The sequence below is a fragment of the Schistocerca cancellata genome, chromosome 3 (assembly GCF_023864275.1).
Source record: "Schistocerca cancellata isolate TAMUIC-IGC-003103 chromosome 3, iqSchCanc2.1, whole genome shotgun sequence".
NCBI classification, from domain to species: domain Eukaryota; kingdom Metazoa; phylum Arthropoda; class Insecta; order Orthoptera; family Acrididae; genus Schistocerca; species Schistocerca cancellata.
In genome coordinates, this window is record NC_064628.1 from 97,882,688 (window position 1) to 97,897,318 (window position 14,631).

The window sequence follows — 14,631 nt, forward strand, 5'->3', positions numbered from 1 at the left end:
GAGTATGCGCTCACCGTTGGTTTTTTCTGAATAACACCGTCTATATCGCGTAATATGCCTTTATTTAAAGACCTTTCCTCTTCTGCCACCATTAGGTACTTCTCGTACTTTGAAAATTGTATGTATATTAGAGGATCCTAAACTGAGTACTTAGATAAGGAACCAGTGGTCGGAAATGAATATTTGGATTTTAATGGCGTAAAGAACTTGCCCTTGTAGCAACACCTTAAGTTCACAGCAACTGTTCAGAGGCATGACTGCCGTGTTGTGCTTCCTTTTCAACGTAAACTATTCGTTATTTATGATAGCGTGTGTGGTTAATGCTCCACTACATTCTTCGAAGTGTGTGTTTCACAGGCAAGTTAATGGGTAGCTGTTGGTGGACTATTTCTCCCACACGATCCAACACCTCAAGTTCTACAGTGGTAACAATTCTTTGTCGAGAACCTGGCCAGCTTCCTGTGCCCAGAACGACGCAGTTTTCTTGCGCTTCTTTCCACAGCGACAAATTTCTTCCATTTAGGATTACTCCTGTTGCCAAACAATTCCCTGCACATTTATTTAGCTCTCCGCGCAATTTATCCTACAGACAATATATTAAATCCACATCTGCAAGTAATGATCAATCTTCGGCAACCAGTTGTGGGCTGTAAACAGTGGTAACCCACGCTGTGGACACACTAAACGATTATGTATTGTTTCTCAGTCATCGGCACAAACGTCTATGCTACAAGGATTTGTTCGTTGGGGGAGACGTCTGAAAGATTCATTTCGGACTGGTGATATCTCAAAATATTCAGTTTACTATCGTCTACCCTCTATAATTTTGAGCCTATACGTTCGAGACACATATATCAGTAATCGTTTCTTCCACCACGTTACATAGTTACATGTTGTGGAATTATTTACAGTTGAAGGTTATTATCAACAATAAATGTCCAGTCTATGAATGTGCTTATTCTGCTACAATGTACCAGTTACCTTTAAATCTATCAGTCCAGAGAAGGAAACAGTCAATATTCACTCAAAAAAGTATTGGGAGATACTCAATAAATGGCCAGATTCTTTCTTCATGTATACAAATGGTTCAAAGAAACCCTTAAACGACTATGTACATTGCGCATTTTACTGCCCAGTGCAATGAAAGTATAGAAAATATCAGTTACTAGAAGACAAATTTTTACTGTGGAACCAATCGCTGTTCTTGAAACAGTAAGAAACATTAAAGTACCCCATGCATACAACTCGTAACAAAATGTTGGTAGTCACTGATCCTATCTAAGTCCTTTTTAAAGTCAGTAATTACAAGAAACTGGAGAACATCTTGTAATAATTGTACCATCGGCACAATAAACAGTGCTTTCATTGTAACAGATAGGGAGACTTTAAGGTATTAAGTGGATGAAAGATCACTGCAGAGTCAGATATAGTGAAGAAGTGGTTGTACTTGCGAAGGAAGCAACATTATCAAATGCAACATCAAATTCCTTTAAGAAGACTGGAACTCGTCAACGCATTTAAAGAGCAGTCACTACGCATCAGTTAAAGACAAAATTCTGGCCAAACCTTGCTTCCACAAAATCAGCTACGGCAGCAGAGGCATCTCTAGTTTAATAAGGATAAGACAAGACGTTTGTACCGGTTTGGTCTTCGTGAGATAGCTTGTTATGAGTGCGGAAATGAAGTAAGTGTCGATGTGTATCACCTCGTATTTGTTTGCCCCTATTAGGAATTCAACTAATGAAGAATCTGATTCAGAAAAACATTCCTGTCCCTGTGTTCAACAGCACTCTCCTAAGGTCATGGGTAGTTGCTATCTATTAGCTAGTAACAGAATGCCCCAGCAAAAATAATTTATATATTTTGTGCATGTTCACGAAAAAATTATCCATGTATGTACATAGAAAATAACATAAAATTAATGAACGAAAAATTATGATTGTAGCGTTTATGATGTGTATGTTAATAATAATTATTCTGTTACTGTCATAAAACTTGAATCTACACAATCGTTGCTATTACGTGACCTGGTCAGTACCGTAATTAAGCTTGTTGTTCTCTGTGTCTGTTTTCTGTAAATGTCTACGTGGAAAATTCTTATATGGCGTAATGGCCGGAAACCAATAAACATAAAGTTACATTATTGTTGACGCTCCCTACTGCCTTTGTGTAGTTGCCGTCGTTTGGCTTCGGTGTGCGGTAAACTTGTAGAGAGGGAACGGAATTGAGACACCGGTAGGAATGAATGACACGCATAGAGCTCCTAAAGGCTCGGTACTGACGTACTGGATGTCCATGGGGCGAGTCGGCGTTACACAACTTCCGAGTGCGAAACCCAGAAGGCTCAGAGGAAGTGACCACGTTATCGCGTCGCAGCTGCAAACGACAGCTGACACATCCGTCCACAATGGAAGCCACAGGGCTCGTGCAATATCCACTGCAATTTTTCCGAAGGCAAGGTCTCTTAGATCATTTAAATAAAGCCTACGCAAGAGACATTTAAAACTTCAAACGTCCTCTTGGTCTCTTCGTAGTGGTTTTGTTTTCAAGGCGCTAGATCGTATGTTAGACCTGCTGCAGCTTCCTAGTGCTCTTCTTAGTCACACACAAAGTTTTTTGTGAAGAAGATTAGAAATACATTGAAAAATCCCTTACAATACAGACTTAGCTGCAGAAATTACGAAATGTGACAAAGCAAAATTCTGACTTTTCCCTGCAGATGATTATTTTAGAGTTATTACAAAAACGAGTCATCAGCTTTCATGCCTTTACTCTTCGTTCCACTTCTTTCAGCGCGCCAGCATTGTGGGTATTGCCTGTTAAAGAAAGAGTACTAGTGTTGGTAGTGTTAGTGGTTTCTTAAAGAAGTTTTAGCACCACTCCATTGTTTCTAGGAAACGTGAAGGGAAAATATTGCAAAAGGCTGCACAGTTGCAACAAGAGTCTTTTAGAAAAGAGATTACGTCGACCTTCTAGTGTCGAAGAGAGATTGGATACCACAAGGCTGCAAGGGTGAAGTGTGTCTTGTAAAACGGTAAGTCAGCTGACGGCCTAGCACAGTTTTGTGTAACAGCACTGTTTTAATCTGGGAGATGACAACGATGTACATATCGATCTACCGGCTCTGGGCTTCCAACGAAGTTGTTATACGTAATTAAGGTGTGACGTTGTCGTGACCTGAAAAGAACGGGTTTCTCACCGAAACTTAAAACTTCCTTTCTGGTGTACGGTGATAATATCGTGGACATCCTCAGTTTAGAATGACAGGACGAAGAAAACATAGATCGAAGTAAGTACAGGGCAGCAATTATCACAAGAGAAAAGATAAAGTTTTTTTCCGATTACTTAACTGAAATACGAACTACTTCGTGGTGTACACGTTTTTAGATCTTCGAGGAACCGCCAAAGTCGTAATAACGACAAAGTCATTTAATTCAAATGTCTTTCTTGCGATGTTTCTGGCACTGGCATTAAGTGCTTGTAATGTTGTATAAAGTAAACTTACAAGATAGTTGGCGTGTACAAAGTCTCAGTAAAATACATGCTCTGCAGTTTGTGAAACCTATATTGCAAAAGGAATGAACCCCAGGATCACAGGTTCTCCAATATCAAGTTATTGGTCTTATAGTGGTCTTCGCAGCTCATGTCATTTAACTGATCATTATGTAGTTCTTTCCTGTCTGATTGACATCTACTCTTTCATATAAACCTGGAAAACTGTTGTGAAGTTCATGCAGAAGATACATTGCACCAACATTGTCGATTTTCTTTCCTATACCATTCGCGGAATTTGCTAGTGAAAAATCGCGGCCTGTATGCCTCTGTATGTATTTTAATCTTTCTTATTATCTTAATCTCTACGCTAAATCAACGGTGGTGGGAGCCAAATGGTCCCTGTCTTCTTCAAATACAGGTTGTCTGACGTCACTCAAGAGAAATACCATATCTTTAGTCCAAGTATTCCGTTTTAAAGTTCCCGAGTATTCCCTTACATTCACGTTTGATTGCGCAGAATGATATTTCATTCCACCCTTTTATATATGAGGTCTAAGACGTATCAAGCGTAGCGCATTCGTTCCAATAGTTTCTCTGACGAAGCGAAAATCGCATTCATTTCACTCGCGTAGAGATAGCTGGCGGACACAGTGCTACGGGCAAAAGCTTTCATCTATTTATCTTCCATTTGTACCCCCTAAATTTACGTTATGCTTCGTCTGTTATTGATTACGAGATAATTACGAGAAACGTCTTGATTGACTTAATATTTTTCATATTGTTGAAATATTGCTTTGGATTATGTACAGTGTTTTTATAATGTATGTTATATCTTGCTTTAAATGCTGCACAGTATAATTAAGAGCGAAATTATGAATAGTAATGAAGATGTACTTACCCAAAGAGTTGACCGTTCTCGTTAATCAACTCCATTGAGGTTGCGTATTGTTCTTTTCCAGTGGGTACTCGCTGTCCTTGTCACTGCGGTGAGAGATTCCTGTCTCATTAGTGTTGTTACGTCTGCAGTGCCCGAAGTAAAAAGATTTATCATAATATTCTGCACTGCTAAAGTAATACGCAGACTGGCCACAGGAGGCGTGAGAGAGGCTTCTCGGTGGGTAGTGTTGTGCTTACTGCCGCAAGGTAGCGCCCGTCTTGGAAGTCGATTTTGTGGGGGACTCGGAAATCCGCAGTGGGGCTTCCTCCCACCCAGCTGCGCTACTGCTGGCCACTTGTCTTGAGTAACCTCCAGTCGCGTCGCGTCTGGAAGCGTGCCGTGATAGACCCACAGGTAAATGCGTGCGCTGCTCTTTTACTTATCAATGTAAACTGTACGTTGAAGGAGACATTGAAATGAGAACTATATACCACAAAAAATTCTCCTGCTGTACTACTGTTAAACGTTAAAAGCATTTTCCTGCTCTGAGCCGCATCGATGGTGATATTAGCCAATGAAATCTTTTTCGTATACTCTTTTCTTTTTAACTGAGTCGCCAGACAACGTCTGGCTATATGAAATGTCACGCAGGAGTGTGAACCTGTTCTCTTGATCTTCCTAAATTTGATGTAGAATCGGCAGTTGTAGACGTTTGAATTCAGTTGTTTGTAGTACTTTTTTCCAATCTAGAGTGCCTTCTTTACAATTCGGTTCAAACTGTTGGTAGCCCTCTGCCAACACCGGGAGTTTCTCGAGTAGTTAATTTTCGGTGCAAACGGCAACTGCTGTTCGGTGACAGTGTAGTGGTAACCATCCACATCAGTAACAGGAAATCGTGCGTTTCTTTCGTAGCCCTAAAGTATAATTGGTACTCATTCGCAGGTCCGGCGTAGTTTTTAGCGCCCCCTTACTTTATGGAATTCAACGGCGTGGGATTAATCTGTCATATCGATAGCGTGATCGTGGGGCAAAAAATTACGTACTTCCCTTGCCGAGCTTTGTCAGGAACAGCTATTTTCCCGCATTTCTAACTGGTAAATATTCACTGGATACGAGTAAGGACAAATGACAAGAGAATAACAGAACAAAAACAATGTGATCGCGTGGACGCTATGTGTGGAATATCATAATATCTCTCGAAACTAAAATACAAATTGATCATATTATACTTATCTGGCGCTGCATTTGCTCTGAGAATTTCTTACTTATTTTACTTTCTGGAGCGCCGCCACGCAACATCTGTGGCAGCTGAACGGTTCAACACAATATGTGCTGACAGGATTTCTAGGATCTTCACTATAACATTATTAAAATGCAACGTGCTGACGTTCGTTACTACTGAGATAGTTCTTTATAAAAACTACTATGAATCGTTCACGTTTTTCTATGCTTGTCTGATCTTCTGAAAAAAGTTACAATGAAACGGACTAAAGTGTTGTGATGAATGGCTGTCGTGGGGAAGGCAGGCATTAAATTTGTGAGATGTACTGTTTGTCAATTGTAATGCTCATTTTAGTTGAATCCCATTGAAAAAGAAAGCAGAGTAGTATTTATAGCACGCCTTTTGGAGCAGAAATTAGTGTTGGGTGAAAGCAGAAAGTCCGATTTCGGATAGTTATTTTCGAATGTATTGTGTGTGAAGACCTCATACTGCGTTGAGCAATATTTGAACTAGAAATATTCATTGTTGTGGGATTTAGGGAACCATGATAAGATATTTGAGAGATCATCTTATCCTATTAGAATAATAAAAAGTTAAGAGATTTTCTTCCATCTCTTTCGTAAATTGCAATTTTTGACTGTCTTGCATCGAAATTTTGTATACTATTTAATTATAGCTCTATTGTAGGTGACGCACTATTGCCTTCGCAGCTGCATTTAGTACATAGGTATTCCGTTTAACAAGTGTGACAGTTGTGCCATCCGGGAACAGTGTAGTGTAGGATGACGTGTTGTTGATACGCAGCTTAAGCTGTTGACTCTGCCAACAAAGTTACACGGACTGTTAAGGCCTGTTTGCTGAGTGCTTTGATGTTAGAAACCAGTGGTCTCCAGTGGATCCTTGCCGAGCAGTTGCTTTTGGTTAAATTTGTTGCGCTAGTAACCTTTAGGTATATCGGTCTACACCGGACGAGAGTCGAGGTTCCGACGGAACCTTATCCGCTGACTCAGGGTGCTCATTGTCAACAACTAGCTTCAATACTCCTATTTAGCTCTTGTCTCCCAGGCTTGAACTCTTGATATACTACTTGTGCAAAGACAGATTAGCCGCAGTGCTCATGTTTCGTGGTCGGCTCTGTTTGCAGTCACGATACCAGTGAACTAAGACGTCGATAATGTGAAGAATGTACATAACGATATTCACTTGACGATCGCATGGACACGCTCGCCTTGATTTTAGCAGCAGCTGAAAATATCGTCTACATCACCGTACTGTTGCCGTGACCAGAGTGTTTCTGTTTTGAACAGATGCTGGAAAGAAATAAATCCGTTCAGGAATTCTTACTTATCAGTATTCTGCCGAAAGTACATATTTTGCGTGAGAGTTGTTACATTACTGTCGTATTTTGTTTTCCAAGATTTACGTCTAATTCAGATACACACTTTAGTAGTCATGACGTAAAAGCTTAATTCGCTTTTAATATGGAATGTTGTGTGTTATACGGTTCATAGACAACGCTGTTCAAGCTGTTAGTGGCTGTGTGATAATTAAACAGGAGTTCAGGTGCACAATGAATAATAGGCGGAAAAAAATGTATCAACGACAGGACCTCCAGACATCCTACAAGTCCCTTTCGCTCCACAGTGCTTGGTCCTTGAGTCGTCTGAGGAATTTAAATCCTCTTTGACATCGTAGAAAGTAGAGTATTTATTCCTTTATCTCCTATTTTCGTAGCGTACCGAAAAATTAGGTAGCGATATCGCTAAGTTATTTGGAAATTCAGTATTCATTTTCTCTTAATATCAAATCATAGGACGTTTGAGGATGGCACCGTAGGGAGCAGTTGGCCACTGGAAATTGAGGGCTTCCCTTCATTAAACTTTAACTACTAACAAATATTGTTGGTTAAGAATTTGTCTTCGTCCCAGTTCGCTAGAGTCTGATTTCAAATTGTAAATAAAGTCTGTTTGGGATGTGATTTTTCTTCGGTTTCTCGAAGTTGATATAGCCGTACTCCTAGAAGAACGAAATCCCGTATTAATAACCCGGACGAGGTCCTGACGGAGGTGATCTGTCATTTCTTTGTAGGATCTGCTATGTGGATCTGCTTCGTGTAGATACGCGGTTGTGCGTGTGGATTTTTGATTATGAATAAGTAGGAGCTGTAAGAAAGGGAACAGATGCAACCGAATGACTACTACTCTGCAGTAGCAAGCACCATGGGGGCCGGCGAGCTCAACGTTCCTCATTTAACGGGTGGATCACCATCAATAGCATCACGCCGACCCGATGCTCGGTACACTGCGGAGGTGAGAGTTAACCTTCTCAGCTATACATATGAACTTCAAACCAGCAACTCTTTACTAATGTGCGTTAACGACCACGCCTAGTGGAGACGACTGAGATGAGGCTTTGGACATATTCTACGCAAACTAATTTCAAACGTAGCGACGCTGTGCTGCGATAACGATTCATTTTTGAGACGTACACTAGTTTGCAACGTCGTCTTGGCTGGCTCTTCACTTTCATGGAAAGAACATACGGTAACGGTAACTCAAAACCTATGTCTGCAGGCTGTTGCAGACACGAGTGTGTGCAACCTGAGTGATGTGGTAGGAGCGTGTATCGGGTGGACGTCTGAGTGTCACTGGAGCTTTGGAGTTGTTCATCACGAGAGTCGTCCAGAAAGTAACTTCTTATGACATAATTGAAATACAGAAATAGTTTATTTTATTACTTCTCTACTTTGTCATTCAGATTTAAGGCCGTACCTTATCTCATAACGATTTGACAAGCTGCTCCTGCATAAAGTTCTACCGTGTGAAATTCCTAACAGCCCGTGGCAACGTCCTCTGTTCTTCGTCGCAGACGAAGCGATAGGAGCCAAACCACTTTTTCACGAGCACGTGGAGGTGTGAGTCCCATGGAGCCAAATATCGACTATAGAGTGAATTTTCGAAAACGTCCCATTTGAACTTAAAATAATTCTTTTTTGCCAGGGTGTATTTGGCCTCGCATTAAAAGAACACGTCATCGGTAGTACAAAGAAGCTGCGTTGCTTATTTTGACTTTTCTAAGTTCTTTAATGTCTAATAGTAGCCGTCATAACTGGTGTTCGCGCACGTTCCATAGAGTCTTCAAAGAGAAGAGCGTGAGGTTTGCTTTTCCGAAGCTATATAAAATCACACCATTCTCTGGTTTACTCTCCGTGTCAGCATAGGAAGTCCATGTCTCGTCTCTTTTTAAGTTTCGTGATTCTCAGAAAGGACTTTCGGAGTCGACAAGCGTAGAACTCGCGGTACCCAAATTCTCGCGTCAGTTTCCTGTAAAAAGAAGTTAGTGTAAGAAGTCTGTAGAAGTTGTCAGACAGTTGATGTAGTGAGACGCCAGTTTTCAGGATTTTTTTTCCCTTAAAGTTTCTGTACTAGCACATCGCTAATTAGACGGACGGTCACTACTGCCGCAGTCAAGACATTCGTCCACTCCTGTACAGAATAGACGAAAATGGACTAGTCAAACGAGTATTTGATTATAACTAAATTGGAATCCATTGGATACGGTGGTGCACAGAGATCGTTGAATATTCAAATGTAAAGGAGGATACCAGTCAGTCTCAGAATCAGTAATTTATTGCAGATCTGGATTTAGACTATAACATAGTCTTCGTCTGTGCATTACCAGAAGAGTCACATAGACAAAACGATGTCAGAGCATTACATACATACACCAATATGACTCTTCTGGTAATGCACTGATGAAGACTGCATTACAGTCGAAATCTAGATCTGCAGTAAATTACGGTTTCTGCGACTGGCTGATTACCTCTGAAATAAGAAAACCACCACTGTGTGAATTAAAGGAGGCCGGAAAGAACCTTGAAACGCCTGACATCCCAGAAGCCCCCATGTTAGAGCGGGACTTGCTTCGAAGCAAAATACACAGTTTGGAAGGGTAAAGAACTACAAAAGCGGGAAGAACAAAAGCATCAGTATAGTGAGCGTTTGGAAGTGTTGGAAAGAGGGGAAACTCTGGACAAAGTGAAATTGTAGCTTGATCCTAAGTGGTCATTTCGGGAAAAAAAGCGTTGACGCACACCATCTTTGCTCATTGCTTTCGTACGTATACGAGTACACCAAAAATTTGACGATGTATGTAAAAAAGTGTAGAGTTTTTTTCACTAAAACCTTTAGTGTTGTGGCCTTCAGTCCGATGAGTGGTCTGATGCTCCTCTCCGCACCAGTCTGTGATGTTCCAGCTGCTTTATCTCTCGTAACTACGGCAACCTGCATGCATTCGAACTCTTACCGTAGTCATCCTCCGCCTCTAAGTTCAACGCCGCCCCTCCCCACTACCCTTCCCTCTATCACCAAACTGAGTATGTATTGATCCTTTAGGATGTGTCCGGTCAGTCGATCCCTATTTTAGTCAAGTTAAACCTAAATTTCTTTTCCCTTGAGTTCGATTCAGTAAGTCCCCATTAGTTATTCGACCTACCCATCTAAATTGCCGGGTACCTGTATAGCACAACATTACGGAAATTTCTGTTCTCGTTATGTCGGAACTCGCGTAAAGTTACACACCAGACAAAAACTAGATGGAAAAGATTTCCTAACACTCAAATCTATATTCGATGTCAATAAATTCCCCTGCTTTAGAACGTTTTCATTGCCTTTACCAGTCTACATTTTATGTTATGTCTACTTCGGCCAACACCAATTAAGAAAGAAAAGAAAAACATACTATCCAAAGGATTGCGCATTCGGCGAAATTTTCAACTGCGAAGCTCCTTTTGTTCAGCTACTGTTGGCGAACGAGAAGCAGTGTAGCTTTCTCGCTGTACAGCAAGAAATGAAGAAAGAATTCAATGTTGGTGTTAATAACGACCATCCTCCTCTACCACCTCTGCATTACTGCAGATGACGCGTCACTGAGCACATTTGTTCTGTGCATGCAGTACACGTGAGGCGCCTAGTTGTTTCCACTGCACTGTGTGGAATACGAAGGTTCTGTTATGGTTCACTAACGTGCTGTCTTAAAGTTGATGTCCCCAGCGCAGAAAACAGCACGCAGGTCGTAGGTTCTGTATCTTGAGGCTGAAACTGGCTTTCAGCGAGGTTCTGTTCTGAAATAATGTATCACTTCTTTGAGATGCCACTCGCGTATTTTAATATAGCCACACGAGAAGATTACATGACCTTAACACAACACCTTCTGATACAGCAAAGTACACGATAGAACTCAATGTTCACGAAAATGTATCTTTACACTATTTGTGGCACGTGTCTGTGCCTCATGAATACCGGAGTGAATCTTTTAATACTGAATACTGGCAAACACATGGTGCCACAGACAACATGACTGTACGTCTCGACTGCCTAATCCAGAGTGACGAACAGGAACTTAAATAAAAATTGGAAACACATCCTACGAGGACTTTGACCTCAGATGTTAAGTCCCATAGTCCTCAGAGCCACATCCTACGACAGACAACATGTCTGTTCTTCTCGACTGCCTAATCCAGAGTGACGAACAGCCCGAAACACCTCGCGCGCCATACCAGAAAAGGCGTGACCCGAACGCTTCCGAAGTGCTTCGTCTGCAATTCCGTCAGTGTTTTGTTTTTGATTTAAATTGTTTTTAATAATTCTAAAATGACTTATTGATAGTCAGCTGTTGAGAGATATATTAAAAAGTGAAGTCATTCCAATGAGTAGTTTAACTAATAATAATAATCGTTTTGGCGCCCTTGCTCCGAACACAGCAGCCAATCACAGAGCAGTAGCATTATGCAGGCGGTCTTTCTCACGGGAATGGTACCGAATCTAACATCTGTCACAGGTACCTCAAACCACATTTCGTCATCTATATACTTCTTGCATCTCCACTGCTCTGGGAACAGCTTCTTGGAGCCTAATATGATGGCTGACTAAGCCAGAAATATTACAGCTGTCGTAGCTGTAAGTACTCTGGCTAACTGCCTGAGTCAGTGTGCTACGAGCGCGCCACGAGATATCCACTTTCGGAGAACCGAGGTAACTTCTGTATACATATGCACAACAAGAGTAGCGGCGTCCCAGCAGCTAACATCAACCGTAACCCCAGCAGTGGGGTAAGTGGGGAATGTTGGTTGTTGACACAGTAGCGCCGGTGCCAGCTAATTTGGCTACAATCGACTGCGACTTCTGGTGCAGAGATAGTACCGACTGTTTCACCGTCACTCCCCTCATCCTACTCCTGTCTTCTCTGGTGCTCCATGTGACGTGATACTGGTTTCCGGATAGCGGTCGTGTTTGGAGAAGCTACCGGCGCCTTTGTGGAGGACGGCGGTAAGCGGGGCCGTGCCGGCGGAATGTGACCCCGCGTGGCTTAACAGCGCGAGGAGCGCCGCGTAGGCCGCGGCGGGCTCGGGCAGTCGCGTCACGCGCCGCGAGCCCGCCGCACGCCGCCCACTATCACCAGTGGCAGCAGGCGGCGGCAGCAGCAGCAGCAGCAGCAGCAGCAACTCGCCGTGCCGTCGCCGTCGCTCAGTGTGATACCGCCGCGGCCGCCATGGTGGACGACTGCCCCGTGCAGTGCATCGTGCTGCGCTACCGCGCCGCCATGTTCCTCGACTCGGTCGTAGCCGCCCTCGGCTGCGTCGCCTGCAGCGCCCGCTCGCAGGTACAGCACGCAACCAGTCGGTCCTCGCGCCGGGTTCTCTCTCGCAACCAGTGGCGCCTCAGCTCGTGACACCGCGTGCTCTGTTCACATATCGTGACACTGTACCTAGTGGCGTCACGTGATAAGACTTTACATCTACATCTATATTCAACAAGCCACCTTAAGGCGTGTGGCGTAGGGTACTTTGTGTACCACTGTCAGTTCGCCTCTATCTTCTTTGTCGCTAGTTGTGGACAGTAAGCCTTTGTGTGAGATCGAATCCGTCTAATGTTAACTTCTACGTCTTCTCGCGAGATATGCAAAGGAGGAAGGCAATATATGGTGACTCTTTTAGGAACGTATGCTTTGGGGATTTTAACGGTAAATCGCACCGTGATACACAACGCCTCTCTCGTAGCTTCTGCCACTAGAGCTGGCTGAGCATTTACGAGACGCTATTGCGCTTACGAAGTGAACAGAGCTTCTGTATTTCCTCTGTCAGGCAAGATACGGATTCCAGGGGGACTAGTAATACTGAAGCATGGGCTGAACGAGGATTTTATAAGTTGCTTCCTTCATAGGTGGACTACACTGATCTGCCTGACACCTGCCTTAACTAAATAACTAGTTTTAGACGATGGTTAAACTTCATACCGCTAAGTAAGTAATATTTTTAGTTATTTTATGGCTGTGACTGCTTCCAGAGAGAGTTCCACAATGTGTAATCGTACAATAATGCGTATTCCTGCCTGTTTGCGCACAATATTTCTCTCTCTCTCTCTCTCTCTCTCTCTCTCTCTCTCTCTCTCTCTCTCTATCTCTATTCGTTTAGTCGGTTCCGACTCTTCGTGACCCCATGAACCAAATCACGTCACTTTTTCGTGTCTTGCACTTTCTCCCGTAGACCTTCCAGGTTGGAATACATTGCTTCTATGATGCCATCGATCCATCTCATCCTCTGATGTCCTCTTCTTCTAGTTCTTTCAATCTTTCCCAGCTTTAATGTTTTTTCCAGCGAGGCATGCTTTCGCATTGTGCAGCCAAAGTAGGCCAGCTTTTGTTTTAACATTAGACCTTTCAGGGAGAAATCTGGTTTTATTTGTTCCAATATTGATCTGTTGGTTCTCTTTGCAGTCCACAATATTATTGCACTTGGCCTCCCGTGGCCGTTATCGGAAACAGGCGGTGACGTTATAGTAGGCAAGTACAGTGCTGACTAAGGAACAAAACATCGTACTGTGAATAATTTCAAGAAGTTGTACATGGTCTATGAAGTGGTTCAGCGTGTCCTCGTGAAATGTCTCGATAAAAACTCAGGATAAGCTGACCGAAGGGCCCTCGCTCCCAGGTGCAGTAATGCTGTAGTCGACTAGTACGTTCCATTTGTTTATGTTGTGGGTCAGCTGGCAGTGGCTGCACCAAGCGCCGGTCCTCTGCGGGTCTTCCTGCATTTCGCTCCAGTTTTGTAGCGTTGAGACTTCCCTGTATACAAACAAAACAGAGAGACGTGGAGCCCATAGGTTGGTGCCCACTAGGCATATGTATCATCCGGGACTGCTGATGTAACGAGCATACGATGTGGTTGCTGTAGTGTTACATCCGTCCACTAGAGATTACACTGGCGCTACCGTTGAGACTCTTGCAGAGTCATAATTCCAGTCACGATGTCGAATGCAGAGCATGCTTCTCTTTGTGCCTAGATTTTTGTATTTTGTGTTCCACCCGTGTAGGACACAGCGCTGGGAAAATGTTCGAATAGTCTGTTGCAAGGATCATATGCAAATGCCATATCAAAATTCATTCGTGTCGTTTCCCCACTGATGAAAGTCTCGATGGAACTGCATCTCTTCTGGCGAGATAGGGGACATAAAAATAAGTAACAGGCAAACGTTGGGCACTGAACCTGTAGTGTCCGAAAAATTCACGTCGTGCAGCTGCAGTTGCAACAGGAGCTACATGCTCAAAGACTAATGATCGAGTGGCGCTTCGAGTAATTGGTACTGGGACTTCGTCTTTAACAGTCGAACCTGCCTCTTTATACGTCGATGACCTGTTTCGAGTTAAGCTTCTCGTAGACATTGATGTTATTAGAAACGGTGACAAAGCACCTAACTAACCGCCGACTCACAACTGATACAGAAGTTCAGCACGTCGTCATGACGAGGACGCACAAGCGGATGCGCGTTTCTTCTATACAGGTATAAACCGTTTGGTGTACCGACTGAACACAAGTGTCTACGACGAAGAAAAGAAATTGCAACCAGTTTTGTATTCAGTTGTCAGTAAACGAGAAACTCTAATAAAAGGACTTCGTCTAAACGGCTATCTGTAGCCTTTCATCTTCGTACGTTTCCGAAATGGGACATGAGGGCGAAGGAAACGATTATGGCGCGTGCAA

General features: G+C 42.9%; 2 protein-coding genes across 6 annotated transcripts in view; one reads left to right on the top strand and one right to left on the bottom strand.

Annotated features, from left to right (window-relative positions):
• Nucleotides 1-4,639, bottom strand: part of LOC126177095 (T-cell immunomodulatory protein) — a 425,282-nt gene extending 420,643 nt beyond the window's left edge. Inside the window, exon 1 of one of the 2 annotated variants that reach the window (XM_049924349.1) lies at nucleotides 4,394-4,639. In XM_049924349.1, coding sequence (XP_049780306.1) covers nucleotides 4,394-4,428 — 35 coding nt within the window. In that variant the 5' untranslated portion in view covers nucleotides 4,429-4,639. The remainder of the gene's footprint in view (nucleotides 1-4,393) is intronic. The other variant, XM_049924350.1, reaches the window with a different exon arrangement.
• LOC126177098 (transmembrane protein 47) overlaps nucleotides 1-14,631 on the top strand; it is a 370,462-nt gene that overhangs the window by 208,793 nt on the left and 147,038 nt on the right. Inside the window, exon 1 of one of the 4 annotated variants that reach the window (XM_049924354.1) lies at nucleotides 12,075-12,254. The exons of the other annotated variants lie outside the window; for them this stretch is intronic. Within the exon in view, the coding sequence (XP_049780311.1) occupies nucleotides 12,144-12,254 (111 nt within the window). The 5' untranslated portion in view covers nucleotides 12,075-12,143. Of the gene's footprint in view, nucleotides 1-12,074; nucleotides 12,255-14,631 lie in introns of those variants that run through there. 4 annotated transcript variants of the gene reach the window in all.